Raw genomic sequence first — 16,256 nt, forward strand, 5'->3', positions numbered from 1 at the left:
TTTGTCAATGCAGACATATGATGAGCCTACATATATCTCATGAATATGGTTGCTATTTCTAAAAAAATATTCCGAGAATTCATTTGTCTTTATACAATAGTGGCAAATTAAGTTTTTGTTTGCAAAAAAGTCATCTACATGTATGTTGGTAGGAAAATTTGAAAATCTCAAATTTTGATCTTGCAACACATAAAATTTACCTCACAATACTCGGCTAGTTCTGTACTAGTGGATAGGTAAACATTTCAAGGTGAAATTTTCAGTGTGTAGGGATTAAAAGTTGTGATTTTCAATAAATTTAGTCTTTATTCACAAAAATAAAGTCTTTATCTATTGCCTAATTTGATTTGCCATTCTTTGGTCAAGTTGATTCATTCATTGGATAAAACTTCAGTAGCTAGTGATTTTCTCTTTAACCCAATGAAGACTGAACCCACATATGTGGCCTTTGGTCTACAGACATGCATGCTATGGCCTCATTATAAACCAGTCACCGATGGGTTAAAATAGATGTGATGCAGCACTGCTTGTGACATCAATGTAGTTCTGTCTGTTGATTTGATTGATAAAAAGATGCGACCTTCGGTTTATTATTTGTACACCGTCCCTGTCACTCCTCAAATCATCACTCTTCTTTGGCCGTCACAATAGAAATTACACAATTGTATCTGTGGTTTACCACTTAATGTAAGCCTCTTTAGCACATGTATGGCATACAGTCGTGAAGCCCAGGAAGAGGTCTGTGGCTGTATGTGTGTAATTGCAGGATTTATTCATACAAAGGGGGTATAAACTTTAAAAGGAAATCCAGCCATAGTAGACAACAATGTGCTATGAAAAGAGCAGAAAATATCAATTATCAGAGGAGCAGACTCCTGCCACTGTTACACTGGCAAAATTCATTTTAGACCAAACCTTGACCAAATCTGTAACATTTCCAAAATCATACATGTTTCTATGTTACATCAGTTGGTTTCAATACAGTATTTGGTGTAACTGTAAGCCTATCATAACTTTTAAAGGCTTATATGATGCTGTTACAGTAGCTAAAAGAAAATTATTTTTGTCTCAAATTTTATACCCTCTTTCAATACTGGGGGAGCATTTCACAAATTGCTATTTCAAGCTACATCAAGTCATTACATCTCATGATTGGTTGAGGGAAACTAGGGCTTCAGTGAAATGCTCCTCATATGTACTTGCTTGACTGATATTGCTGAATTTCAATGTCTTTTATTTCCTACATCTTTATGTGTATATATTTATAACATTCAGTTTTAATTGCTCCTTTTCTTTATCCTACTCTACATGTACCTGAAATACAGTGCATTCACTTGAATTTGGAATTGAAACTTATATTTTACCCCATCTGCAGTCACCTTTTAAGGACATTTAAACACCTCATTACAAAGAAATTTGCTGCTCTGACTAATCCATTTAACTACAATACACCTTTACTACAAACAGGTGTTGAAAAGGTGTTACTGTGACTAATCCAATTAGCCATAAAACACCTTTACTCCATTAAAGAGAAGGTGCTGAAAGTCGTCACTCTGTCTAATCCACTTGGCCACAAAACACCATTATTACAAGGAGAAGGTGCTGAAATTTGTTGATTTGACTAATCCACTTGACTGCACTGCAAGTACAACAAACAGAAGGTGCTGAAAAGGTGTTACTGTGACTAATCCACTTAGCCATAAAAAACCTTTATTATAAAGAGAAGGTGCTGAAAGTTGTCACTGTGTCTAATCCACTTGGCCCCAAAACACCTTATTACAAAGAGAAGGTGCTGAAAGTTGTCACTGTGACTAATCCACTTGACCACATAACACCAATATTACAAAGAGAAGGTGCTGAAGGGTGTTGCTTTCAAAGGAGTATCAATTACAGTAGAGTAATCCTGAAGCATTGTAATAATAACCCTTTTGAGGCCAGAGGATATTATCTGTTTGTCAATAATCTCCTTATTGATTCCACCTCATTAGTTTGGGTTAATGGTGTCTCTTTAGGCTTTTCTCCACCAGTCTGGTTTGCTTAATCTCAAGATTATGGCAGATATGCACTCTATTTGGATTAATCGATATTCCTCAGTTTTCCTTCGTACAGAAAATGGAAGGGGAGGGGAGGATGTAATTCACAGAATTTCAAGGAAAACACACTATTTCAGGTAAAAATGAAATTACAAAACACAGTTTTAAAAGAAGTCAAAGCAAAATCTAATAAAACAAAATTGTGCATGAGTGAAAAAATGTGCTCATCAAACCTGTTAGCAGTGTTTACCAAGTGTTTTCACTATGATTTCACTATTTACAATTTTATATTGTCTTCTTTCCACAACCCCCCCCCCCCCCCAGAATGTGGTGTTTAGAATACAGTACATCACAGAATTCGCATTTTAGAGAGCAAAAAACTATCCTTTTAAGTGGGAGAATTTTGTTTAAATGGTGTGGACTTTGTACACATGTTGCTTCATGCGATACGACCAGGTACAATTTATCCCGAGGCAAAGCCCAATGTTTTCTCTCATGATTTTCAAAGTAGTACAAAATAATAAAATACCGTATCCAAAATAAACTCCAGATTGGAAATCTTATTGAAATAATTAAATGACTGCAAAATAATCTTGAGATTGGGATACTCCAAGATCAGATATAGTGGGATTAAAAAAATATTGAAAACTTGGGCCGGTGATGATCAGCATCTTGGTCAACTCATGCTACATGTATTGTATCAGTGTATTTCAATTCAATTCAATAATTGTTGATCAGACATCCTCACAGCCAAAGGCTGAATAAAAACATGTGTACAAAATACAATTACAGAATAATACTAACATTATACTTGAAGCCATACTTCTGCAGTGTTCATTCAAAAATTGGTTTTGTCCAGTTATATGGATTTGCAATCAATTCATCCTAGAATTGTTTTCTTTTCTGGCTTTGAAATGTGTGAAATTGGGCTGGTGATGATCAGCCTCTTGGTCAATTCATGCTACATGTGTTGTATCAATGCATTTGTAATGAGTGCTAACATAATACTTGAAGCCATACATGTACTTCTCTGCACTCATAGTTTGGTTTTGTCCAGTTAGATGGCTTTGCAATCAATTCGTCCTAGAATTGCTTTCTTTTCTGGCTTTGAAATGTGTGAAATTGGGCTAGTGATGATCAGTCTCTTGTTCACTTCATGCTACATGTGTTGTATCAATGCATTTGTAATGAGCCCTATTAAACATAATACTTGAAGCCTTCTCTGCAGTGTTCATTCATAATTTGGTCTAGTTAGATGGCTTTGCAATCAATTCATCCTAGAATTGTTTTCTTTTCTGGCTTTGAAATGTGTGAAATTGAGGTACTTGGTCAATATAATAAAAATGCACATGTATGTAACAAAACAAAACTCATATCTCCATGCTCATATTATTAAAGTATAGGGCTATAGGCCTGCTCTTACTTTCAAAGGCCAGAGGCATTTATGATTGCTTGCCATAGAAACGTAAGAGAAGATTTATTCCCATTTCCAAATGTTGCCAAAATCATCACATTGTCATGATTGCAGACTTAAAAAAAAAAACACCACCCCCTGCCCCCCCCCCCCTAAAGAAAAAAAGAAGAAGATACATACTGTATGTGACACTGGCTATACAGGGTTCCGTGACATTTGCTTCGACAACAATTCCACACATTAATGGAATGACCAACTTCAACCATGAATTTATACCCTATCCTAGACCTAACCCCAAACCTACAACATACAACAACCCTATTGCAACCCTAACCTTATATCTTTAATAGACGAAATAAAGCCCGGAGCAAATGCAGTATCACCCTAGCTAGACACAAGACAATATTGGAATTTTTTAAATATAAATGCTGCCATTATGAATAATTTGCCAATGTAAAGGGGGGGGGGAGTGTCTAATGAAGTCCTAGAGCAAATACTTATGCATGTATTTTTTTTTCAAAAGTCTGTCATTTCTTTCTCACTAGCTCTTTCATGAGTACATTGTATTTAAATCTTGTATGTAGTGGACAATGTGAATTGCACTAAATCATGCCCTTTTGGGCTTACATATAAGGAGCCGTTTGGGAAACACCCTCTAGGTACTGCAACATTCTTTTCATTGATTTTTACCCCACCCAAATGTCATATTCGGATGCTTCCATTGTAATTGCAGAGACAAGTATCATAAATAACAGAGATCTAGAGAAGAAAAGGGGATCGACCTTATTGTGTTGTTTGTCTAAATGTTGTGGCAAAATATTTACACAGGATTAAAGGGAAGATCCAAAGTGATGTAATTTACAAATGTTGCAAGTGAATAATTCATTCAGGCCTTTGTAAACAAATTTTTCTGCATTACTCCTATGTATTAAGATCGCATGCTCGATCTTTAATGAAAATCATAAGTCAGAAAAAATTGGAACCAGTGGGGTTCGAACCTGCCACCTACTGCTTTCCGGGCAGCGACTTAACCACCAGGCTATTCTGGTTCACAAAAAATTTGTTTACAAATTACAAATTATAATTTCCTCCTATTAAAGCCTCATTTACTATCATTCAGGCCTGCACTTGAGTCCGAGGGACTCTCCGTAGGCTATAGTATATACTATGTTTATTTGAGACATTATTCCTTTAATACCATATTTCAGTGTGAAAAACGTTTGCTGTCATTAACGCTAAGCATAGGCCTACATATTTATCGTGCCGAGTGTGGATACCTGCACTTGCACTTTTTAAAAGATACAATTTAGTCTACCATTGAGCACGAATGTGTCATCGTGATCCCATCATGGGTCAATATTGAACGAATCGTGTAAACATCTCGTGTGAGAGGAAAGCTCTTTAGTGTAAACACAGCCTCTTCGTTGATGACAGTTGGTGTCGATGTGATGGAAACTTGTCCCTTTTATTATGTTTATTATAATTGATCTTCCATTATTACCCCCTCAAAGACTGGAGAAGATAGTCAAATACATGTACACATACATGTACACCTGGGCCTATATGTACAGTGTTATGTCGCATTGAATACAAAAATTTATGCAGTTTGTTCCTTTGACTGATAAATATTTCTTATTGAAAATTACATATGTACATGTAGTTCTTCAAAGCCAAGCATAATTAGACAATGGTGGTTGAGATTTAAAGGTAAATTACTAAAAGCAGAGTGGTTGGTTTGCAATCATTTTTATAGACCTACATGTATGTAGATCTACATTAATTTGCTGTTCATTGTAGGCATTCTTATATCTCTTTTTATTCATGCAAAGGTGCTGCTTCTTTGAACCCTACACTGATGATGTAAGGTTTCAGGGTCCCATCTAATACAAAGAGTTATATGATTGATCCGATCGATCGTAACTCTATGGAAATCCATCAGTGTCATAAAAAATTTTTGCAGGATTTTGTAAAATGTCCTTTGTAAACAAAGGAGAACACACCATATTGTCAAGAAATCAATGAATTTATGGATATACATTCATATCTAGAAATATTTTTGAACAAACATGCATTTTATATGTTGACTTTGCTGGTTGTCCATAGTTAGTTGCGATTGATTGCGCCAATCGCAACTCTTTGTCAGACGGGCCCCGGAATATACATGTATAGCTGCTTCTTCAAAACTTCAAAATATTGTACATGTTCATATTTCAAATCATAGAAACACTGTGCTTTGTACAAACAGAGTGGCATTTTGCAGAGCTTGTGAAAAAACTGAGGCAGTTTAAACTTCAAATTTATTTGACCTTCTTACATGTAGATTTCAGAACCACCCCTCCCCTTCCCTGAAGGCATCACCTCATCCAGTAATAGTGCATCCCCTGTAGAAGCTAGAAGGGATGTCCCATATGAATCATATTTTATACTTCAATATCAAACAGGATGTCATAAGGAATTATTGACTCCCTAGCCAAATTTAACCTGAACTGTATATTATTCAGGCACTACAGTTTGACAGTTAGTTGACATACCAGTATGTACATAGCCTACATGGCATTGGCAACAGTATTATCAAATACAGTACAGGTATATAGTCCAGCTTAAACAAGTATCATTTAGGCTCAGAATACTTATTCTTGTCTAGATAAAGACCTATCAAAGAAATTGGAATTGCACCTAATGGCCAGCATTTTTTTTGTGGGGGGGGGTGGGGTCAGAATATGTTATCTTCTTGACAGCCTAGGCAACCAAACAATTCAAAATATGTTGGCTGAAACATGCCTAAAATCAGAATTTAGAGGTGATTTTTCATTTTTTTGTGTACATGGTTATTAAAAAAAGTGTGGGGGCTGCATTGGTATTGAAGTGGAAACAGAATCCTGCCTTGTATAGTTTGATTATGATAGGTTATTATCCTGTGCCCTGAATACCTGGCCCCTCAATTCCAAATCAATACATTGATAATACTTTAATCATAAATGACTTTTTAATATTAAAACAGATTGTATGAAAACAAATTTGACTCAGGCACTCCCTATTGTTGGTGAGCAGAATTTAATAGAAAAGGCAGTCTTAAAAAGAATTTGCTCAATCCAGTAATAGTTGGAAGTATTTCTTTTTGTGTCATCCATCTGTCCTATGCTTACAAATGGCTCAATGCCTCCATCATCATTTATCTGTCAAACTATTGCCCCAGTAAAATCAGTTACAGTTTACAATTTGAGGTTTATTGTTACAACACAATCTATCATTCTTGTTATTAGAAATAAAAGACGCAGGGGAAAGGGCTCTGAGAGAAACGCTGAGGGGCAATAAAGCAGGTATCATGGAATGCAACAATTAGGTCCCTCTGTAGTTCAATGCCACTTTTTTAGCGATAAGTAATTTGAGGATTAAAGGGATGCTAAAGTCGCTATTCATGTACGTTGAAAACCATTCGCTTGACTTATAAGGCGCCCATCTGTATTGCGATCATTTTGGAGCAGCGAAAAAAATGTTGCTGAGGGTGGGGTAGATTATTTTGTTGGATCGCTGATCGTTATTCTTCGGTTCTTCAACTCTGCATGTACATACACGCGTCCGATATTACTCAAATTGTGCGATAGCGATATATCGTATTATTATTGTCGCGGCCAAGTTTGTGTTGTCTCGGTCTCGGAAATCAGCGTAAATTTATCTTCTTGTTGCGATTTTTCTTTAATTCAACGATAGTAATGATGGATTTTGACATTTCGGACATCTCTATCGCCGATTTGTCTTTGGCCGACGTAGATATCGAGGTGGAGGACCCAGTATGCTGCACGTGTACTGGGTCCTGCTTCTACGGAACGGGGAAAAGAAGTTGCCCCTGCAAGAGCGGGGGGAAAAATTGCACGAGAGTCTGCCGTTGTGGAGAGAAGCGGCCGTGTCGCAACAGGGCACCAGATGTGTCTACCTCTGTAAGTAGAATCGATTGCCATGAAAGTTTGAGGCGTAATCATAATCTTGAAAAATATATTCACATTCTAGCAGGGGAAATGTAGGTTGAAGTTCGTTTATTACTCCAGGATTTTCATCTTGCATCATGAGACACGTCTACCATTGTCTACATACCGGTAGTCATAATAAAGTTAGGCCTAGCATTATAGCATGACTGCACTGATGACAGCTGAGAGTGAGTGAGTCATGAAAAGTTAAAAAAGAAAAAATGGTCAGGAATTTTACCTAACCCAGCCAGGTAGCTCCGGCCCGCAAAGCGGGCCAGAGTGAGAGCCCAGGAGTCCACCGTGCATTTATCATAGACACGGTACGGGACTAGAATAGATTGTGGTCTCATCAATATAAATTGGCATTGGATTGGAAACAAAATTGTGAAAACGGAAATTATGCACTTACCATGATTATGATTTATATGGATGAAGGTATCGTGTGGAAGTATCCTGTCTTCCTTAAACCAAGGGATTTTTGAGGCACAGACTGGAAGTTGGAACCTCAAATTAAAAAAAATTAAAAAAAAGTTATGTTACAATACCTCTCCTAAGTTAATTCTTTCAAAATTCATTAGGCCTACATGGCCGAAGGAGAGAACCTTTCAGTTTTTTTAGGTTAGAACTTCCAGTCTGTGACTCGATGTCAGGATACTGCCACACGATAGCTTCATCCGTATACCAGTAATCGTGGGAATTAGTGTATAATTTCTGTTATTATGCAATCTACCCTAGTCCCGTGTCTATGGTAAATGCACGGTGGACTCCTGGGCTCCCTGGGTTAACTTTTACCCTGTCGTCGCTGGTATGGTTGTAAGGTTTCAAAATGCAACTTGTGAAATGATATGTCTACATGTATGGTACAAAAGTAACGTTATTAACTGTTCATTTTGTCAGCATTGATGATGAATTTTTTTCCTCTCCCTGGCTTGGACTTGTCATTGTGTCCAACACATGACTGATTTCACGATAAGGCCAATTTTTGTGTGTTTTGCGTCACTGGCGTATCTAGGAGTAGGATTTTCCAATGAGGGGGGGGGGGCAAATTCATCCACCCAAAAATTTGACAAGCATAAATAAAAAAGTCTTCAACCAATAATAAAGGGTTTCATACCAGGAAAAAAAATTGACAAGCAAAAAAAAAGGTCTTCAAGACCTTCTCAAAGGAGCGGGTCACTTGTGGCTTGTTAGGGATCAGTTGTGACTCGCCATACTCCTACATGTAGAATTTATTTGTGCCTCAGGCAGGCTCTGGAACATGCAACGACCAAAACAGTACAAATTTTGATCTGTAATATACCAGATTCAGAAGTATATTCTAAAGTTATTCCAAGCCAAAATTTGTTAAATGATATTGAATATCAAATATTTCACATAGTGTGTTCTAAATGCTTTCTCCTTCATCAAAATCATACATTTAGTCATGTGTAATAGTAATATAAATGGATGTATATTTTGGCAGTCCTGGGCCACCCTTTTTGGCAGGCCTTGGTTTTGGGGTAAGGTATTATAATATTTTCTTCAAATTTTGATGAGATTTTATGAATACAATAACTTGTATTTATTTCTCAGGAATCCAGTGACGAGGAAGCAAGTTCAGGTGCAACACAACCAGTCACCAAGTCCAGACGTCTTGAAACAGCAGAGGATCAACACAAAGAGACGTTACAGGTACAGTGAATGTAAACACACTTCATATTATTTGGTTAAAAAGAAATATGAGTAGCTGATTGAAGTCTTTCTTGAACTTAGTGAGTAGTAGGCGATGGTTTGTGTACGCTCCACTTCGCAATACTACCATGTCAAGTCCATAAACCATTGGATTGTCGATTCACTGCAGCGTCATTTTCGTCATGAAGTAGTATAATTGATGCGAAATAATGATCTTGCCAAGAATCTATAAGATGTACTTCAATGATTGGCAATTATTTCACTCCTTTTTTATGCATCTATTAGTCTCTAAATCTATCCGTACCTACTTCTTCACATGTAAATTCACCGCCAATTCAAATACATCACAATTGGAAGAATGTATGGCCAGCAGCTGTGGCATTACTTGTGATTGCGAATGTCTTGTTTTTTGAAAAATGTGTGAAGAAATATGTACAGATTTAAAATTAGATTTTTAAGATTTTTTAAAGCATGAAAAAGGAGTAAAATAATTGCTGATCAGTGCATCTTATAAATTACTGGTAAGTTCATTTTTCGCATCAATTATACTACTTCTTGACGAGAAATGACGCTCTAATGAATTGACAATCCAATTCATATGAACTTACCCTGATGATTTGTGCAGTGTTTTCTAGAGTGGTGATTAGTGAAGTGGAGAGTACATAAAACCATCACCTTTGCTGGGAGATGGAATACATGTAATTCTTTAGTTATCTGCCATTCCATAGTACATTGCTACTTGCTAGCTTTTTTCACTTATTGTTTACCAGTAGTCTGTATTTCTCCATAAAGTATTCTACAATTTATACAATTACATTTTTAACAATATTTGAATGGAGATGTTCATGGTAATAGTTTCATGTATTTTAGGATAGCAGGAACAATTTTGCTGTTCATTGTTATGTAGGTGTATATAAATTTCTAGTAATTTATTGTCATATGGATAATTGCTGGTTGTTATTTAATTTATACAATTTCCCCCTATATTTTATAGAAATTTGTGAGTGGTCTGGACACTGATCAAAGAGGGGATCTCCTTGTTTCACTGCTAGCAAGATTTCCAGAGGCATTTATGGATGCCATGGCTGCCACCCAACCTGAACCTCCGCTACCCTTCGACGACCCATCCTTGCCAGCTCCACCCTACTGCAGGTGTGGGAAATGTCGACCAATGCCAACAGATGTTGAAAATGTGTGCTGTGGTTTTGACATCTGTGTGTCGACAACGCAAGCATTTGCTGATGCAGTTCTTAATGGAAACGTCCTTGCTGCTGCAATGCGTGCAGCAAACAATGAATTTCCCAGAGACATAGCTCGTTCGAATGAGTCTTATCGGCACTATGCGTATAAGCAATTCGTTCTTATTCACCATGGCCGTCTTGGTGCAGGAATCCGGAGAGTTGTTCCATCGTGTTCGGCACTGAGAATTCGGCGTAGTTTCCCTGCACCGAATAACAGATACAAAGGATTTGTTGATGGAGTCCAAGACTAAGTGTCTTATGTAATCATTGTGTTTGTGAGGTGATGTACATATACATTCTGCCTTCAAGTCATCGCTCACCTAATCAGACAAGTAACTTTGAACTTTCTTGCCTGTCTACTGGTTTTTATTTGCCCCAAGCAAGCGGGTAGGTGGGTTTTTAGAACCCTGCCCCTTGGCTTTTAAAATGATTAGGAATAATTCTAAAAATGTAACAAAATGGATAACAGTAGCAGCACCCTTATTGGAAATTTGATAAAAATGGTTAATGGGGTAATTTTATGCCAAATAGTTAGTAGTTGTAGACAAAGTGGGATACGACCATATGATAAGACTAAACGAAAATTAGAGATTTTCAGTGGTATTCAGTCTTCAAAAATCACAGCCTGTCATGTTATGTTGCATAGAATTTGTGAAAGTTATTTTTCTAATGCAAACAAAATAGTTCATGCAAAATTATGTATAAAAAACAGACTTTAATCTTGAAAATTTATACATGATAACAGTCTTCATGAATTATAATGAGTTATAATGCATTTAGGCTATTGTATTGTTTTATTATCATGTTACATCATTGGTTCACATAATCTGTATTATTGATATTTTGCATCCTTTTTTATTTCATTCTTTTTATGAGAAATACATGTGTAGTTAATATGAACTGTAATTTTATATTAAGACTTTTGTGTATCTTAGTGTTAAATGAAATATGTACTCTTGCAATTTCCTTGCATATAATTTTTTAACAAACTGTGACTTCACCTTGCCTTTTTATTGTTTAGACATTTTCTATTAGATGTGGAGATTTTTGTACTTTTGCAACCAGTTTCAAATTATAATATGCATGTAGTATGTTATACATGTATGTGCAGGATACGATAGTATGGTTATTTATGTCACCAAGACTGATCATATCTCAAACATGTGATTTTTTTTTATTGTACTAGAAAACCAGGCCATTTAACAACATCCTTGATGAGTTGATACCAAAGAAATTATCTTTTTTATTGCATTGTTATATTACTGTATGTACAAAATGATTACCTTTTTTAATGCATTATGTCTTTTCATCTGGCCCCCATTTCAGGAAGTGTTCAACGTGATAAACAGGGTCAGTTTTTTGCATTCACATTCCATCGAGGTGTGATTTAATTCTGTGTTATTGAACAGATCTTGATTGCATAAATTTGAAACGTGATCGATTTTGAAACGGGCATCTGGGGGACATACATGTACTTTATCATGAAGACATGAACAGGATATCGTTTGTAAATTTCATTGAATAATTTGCACACCGAATCAGATGCAAGTGATTTTGATAGCTATTAACATGTTGTTGAATATAACTTATAATGATGTGGGTTGCTACATTTATCAACAATTCACCTTGAAATCTGTAAAGTAATCTTGCCACTTTTGCAATGGCTGTACTTTAAAATCATTTTTGTGCATGAGGTTGACTGCCAAAGAACAAGATAAAAATGTATCTATAACGTGCAATGTGTATGTGCTAGCAGGAAGGACAATGATTTTGTCTAGATTTATACTACCCATCAATTTATGAAAAACCTTTTTTTTCTTGCCCATCATCTGTGCTGAAATTGTAAGACACCGGTGCTCATTGACTCAAGATTACCTCTTTTATGATAGTTTATTCTATACATGTAAAAAAAAATATTGTACTTGCCATACAGTTTGCAATATCTGTATTCCTGAAGTGTTTTTCCGTTTTTTATATCGCAAAACAATCCAGTGCCAGCAATAATCTAGTGTATGTTTTTTTTTCTTTGTAAATAAAGATTCTATCAAGTTTATGTTTCATAAATTCATGTTTCATAGATTTATTGTTTGATACGAGACTCAAGTTTAGTATTTCAATTTCCAGTTTGATATAATGTCAGTAATTTTAGCTATGATTTTTGCTCTGTCGGACTAGTGGAGTTTGTACACCATCATTTCACCATCCCCGTATACATATATTTGTTTTGGTCCATATTAGAAAATTTGCTTTCAAAATTAATCCAAACGGAGATCCAGACCAATAAGAAGATTGCTTCATCACATCCAAAAGAATTTGGAAGGTTAGAAAAAGAGTATAATTAATGTACATCAGTGGTGATTGGTGAATACAAACTGCTAAAATCCTAGCCAAAATTACTGAGTTGCATGTTACATACACACAGTGAGTTAGAAAAAATCTTTACACCTCAAAAAGTGGCAATTTAACCCTAAAAGGACGGGGGGGGGGGGAGGGATGATGACCACCCCCCTCAACGCTGTACCCAATTTATCTGAAATGAAAAGAGACAGCACTGCAAAAATTTCATGACTTTCAGGTCTCGCGCAACTTTTGAGAGCAATTTCATAACATACGGGTATAGCATCTCGATGCCACATGACTTTTTACAAGACAATGTCATGCGGGGGGGGGGGGACATGATGAGCCCCCTCAACGATTTACGCAATTTATCTGAAACGAAAAGAGACAGCACTGCAGAAATTTAGTGACTTTTTTTCTTTCAGGTCTCGCGCAATTTTTGAGAGCAATTTCATAACATATGGGTATAGCATTGCGACGCCACATGACTTTTTACGAGACAATGTCATGCCAAAAATGGCTAATTTTTATACTTTGTGTTAAGTCTATGGGAGATGCAATTCATATTCATAAAAGGGTGATGATTTTTAATTGTTCTGCTTAAATTAGGGTTTAATTCAGTTCTTAAATGGTCTGTAATGATATCCATCGAAAGGAACTATGAGAAAAAGAAAATACCTAAGGAATCATAAAGACAAAGAAATACAGTAGGAAAAATTGACTTTGATATTTCTTTGTATAAATCTTTAAATTAAATTGGAAGAAAAAATAAAATTTGAAGTCAATTTATTTGTTAATTATGAAAATAATGATTTTCACAAATAAATTTGCATATTTCATCCATAATATTTTTTTTCATACTGGCTAGTAGTTTGTGTGCATGCTAAATTTTGGGGCGAATGGCGCACATCCCCCCCCCCCCCCCCCCCCGCCCTTGCTACATCTCGATTAGCCCAGTCCTTTTAGGGTGATGATATGTCCTGTAGGAGTACATGTATCATCACAAGATACCATTGGGACATGTATGTTTATGCTCAGCTAATCAGGAGGTATTCTGTACTGTCATGTGTCAAATACATGAATTCTAATCCTGCATGAGTTGCATTACCATTCATTGGGAAATACCTTTTGCTTGCAATGTGCAAATTTTTCAATTTTTCATGTTAAATCAATATAAAATGTGTTTTGCAAAGAAATTAACTGCTACTCTTATAGGATTATTACTTCATGGGCATCTTCATCATCAACTGCACCCATGGCTTACTTTGACACAAATGAAATTTTACATCACATCAAAGAATACCTCCGGATTATCCCAGCATAAACATATACCATACAAAAATATCAAATTATTTGGGAGAAGATACTCTTTCAGGACATAAATAATGGCTTTGTGTTCATAGAACTATTTTCTGACTAAATTGGTTTGATAGATTTAATTAACTGGCTAGTAAAATTGACCAGTAGAAGATGGATATTATTTATTTTCAAATAAATGCCAGGAAAATTGACACTTGACTCGAAAACACACACATTACAAAGCGATATTGTATTCTGACCACCCCATGACCCCCCCCCCCCCCAAAAAAAATAATATATAAATAGGAACAATATAACACTAATAAACGTAAAAATGGAAAACAAAAATAAGAAATTGATCATTATAACTATACAAAATGAACAATAGTCACTGAAAACATTTATATTGCATTGTCATGATTCATGAATATGCAATTATAACTGGCCTGCTGATGTCATCTCCTCCCCACGTACCCTTTTTATTGTCTTCCTGTTGTCATACTTGTGTGTCACCCTTGTAAACAAAAGTTACTAATAGTATGCAAGTTGCTGAAACATTGCTGAAAAAGAAAGCTTCAACAATGATTATGTCAAAAAAAATCAGTTGCCCATCCTACTTATACATTCTTCGAGAAGAAATAAATGCATGATAAAAATGAAAGAACAGGTGGGGAGATGACATCAGCTCATCCATTGCATAATCATGAGGACATGCATATAAATCTTCATCTAATTCCTTTTCCAATTTAGTTGAAATTTTCAATGGTTTGATTATTACTCCTTTTATTTGTTCAAGGGCCGCTATTCATATCATGAAAGTAAAATAGGGCCCAATAAAAAAAATCAAATCATAAAATTTTCAGACAGGAATCCCCCTTCATGATGTACATGTACATGTTTTGTTTTGTCTGCAGTTTTAAACATCTATCAATCATAATACATGCACACTAAATAATAAAAAAACTGAGCAGCTAATAAAATTCGCACCAAACATTTATTTTCTTTACAAGTACATGTACATTGAAATCGCAATAATGAAGATACATGTGATATATAAACAACTAATTAGGATGATATGATATACATGTAAGTTTGTTTATTAGCTTTCATTGATGCAATGTGTCAACATACACTGTAAGTGTAATTTAGGTCAGCTAGTGGTCATAATCATTTGCTAGTTAGTTGTATGATAACTGGAAATGTGAATGCGAAGAGTTTTAGGTAGGCTAAGAAAATAATCTTTGAGTGCGAAAATAATCCTGTCTACATAGCTTTCACGATTCTGGTCCACTGATTTTAAAAAAGGTGAAATTATTGCTCTGTAATGACTTCATTCCAAGGAAATATTCCTGTCGATAATGGTATTAAGCTACCATGATTTGATGTATCTCATAAATTTTTATCAAACTCAAGTTGCCTTTCAGAATTGTAATACCAAGAATTGCTAACATTTGTGAACAAAAAGAGCATCAATATAAAATGAATTCACATCTTACAGCAATCTACCTTACGTATGGTACCAAATGCCCAGCAAATCCTTGCTTTCAGATAAGCTTATTATATCGCCTAAAACAATGTTTCTTTTGCATATAATTACTACATATATATGTCAACAACATCAAATGAGAGATGGAATTAGAAGTGGCACATTTCAACTCAACATACTATAAAAATGGTCATTTGGTAATTGACATGGAAACTTCTTGGGACCCATACGGTCAGATGGAGTTAGCATGACGTGCTCTTCTAATCTCCTCATTTCCCCCCCCCCCCCCAAGATCACAAGCTATCCAAATTATTTTGAAAAGTTTATAAATCTGTCCATTCACATCTGCATGCTCTTTTAAGCTTTCTCAAAATGTTTTTTTTTAAAGTCAACCATGACCTTGCTAACTACAAGCGCTAAAATATATTTATATTTTGATTTTCAAGTGTGAGGAGATAACAGCATTGCGTGTGTGAATGTGTAGGCTAATGTGAATGGACACCATTCATCCACATGATAGGTGGATTGTTGAAATCATTGCAAATCTCATGTGGTCTCATCAATAAAAAGATGTGCACAACAAAAACATTGTCATTGTGAACAGACATTTAAATTGTTTTTGAATGACAATGAATTATTTCATCAAATTGAAATGTGATACACACACATCCTCAACACTTACATGTATGTAATGATTACTGTCCTTTTTGTTAAAAAAAGTACATTTGAATTCTAGTTTCATAACCCTGAGGAACACATACAGATCCTCACAGAGAATTTGGTTTGTTTTAAAATTAAGAATATATTTTG

General features: G+C 35.5%; 1 protein-coding gene across 1 annotated transcript; it reads left to right on the forward strand.

Annotated features, from left to right (window-relative positions):
* The first annotated feature begins 6,844 nt into the window (after positions 1-6,844).
* Positions 6,845-11,507, forward strand: LOC121414461 (P2X purinoceptor 7-like). The gene is made up of 3 exons (XM_041607643.1): positions 6,845-7,385; positions 8,985-9,083; positions 10,078-11,507. Exons 1-3 carry the CDS (start codon positions 7,161-7,163, stop codon positions 10,573-10,575), a joined length of 822 nt encoding a protein of 273 aa, XP_041463577.1. The 5' UTR covers positions 6,845-7,160; the 3' UTR covers positions 10,576-11,507.
* Positions 11,508-16,256: the final 4,749 nt, after the last annotated feature.

Source organism: Lytechinus variegatus, chromosome 4 (assembly GCF_018143015.1).
Source record: "Lytechinus variegatus isolate NC3 chromosome 4, Lvar_3.0, whole genome shotgun sequence".
Lineage (NCBI taxonomy): Eukaryota > Metazoa > Echinodermata > Echinoidea > Temnopleuroida > Toxopneustidae > Lytechinus > Lytechinus variegatus.

What these genes read in the sequence shown, in the direction of transcription:
- LOC121414461 (XM_041607643.1), top strand. Translation starts at nt 7,161, where the DNA reads ATGATGGATTTTGACATTTCGGACATCTCTATCGCCGATTTGTCTTTG. An exon ending in CACCAGATGTGTCTACCTCT is followed by an intron (nt 7,386 to 8,984) that starts GTAAGTAGAATC and finishes TTTATTTCTCAG; the next exon opens with GAATCCAGTGACGAGGAAGC. An exon ending in AACACAAAGAGACGTTACAG is followed by an intron (nt 9,084 to 10,077) that starts GTACAGTGAATG and finishes TATATTTTATAG; the next exon opens with AAATTTGTGAGTGGTCTGGA.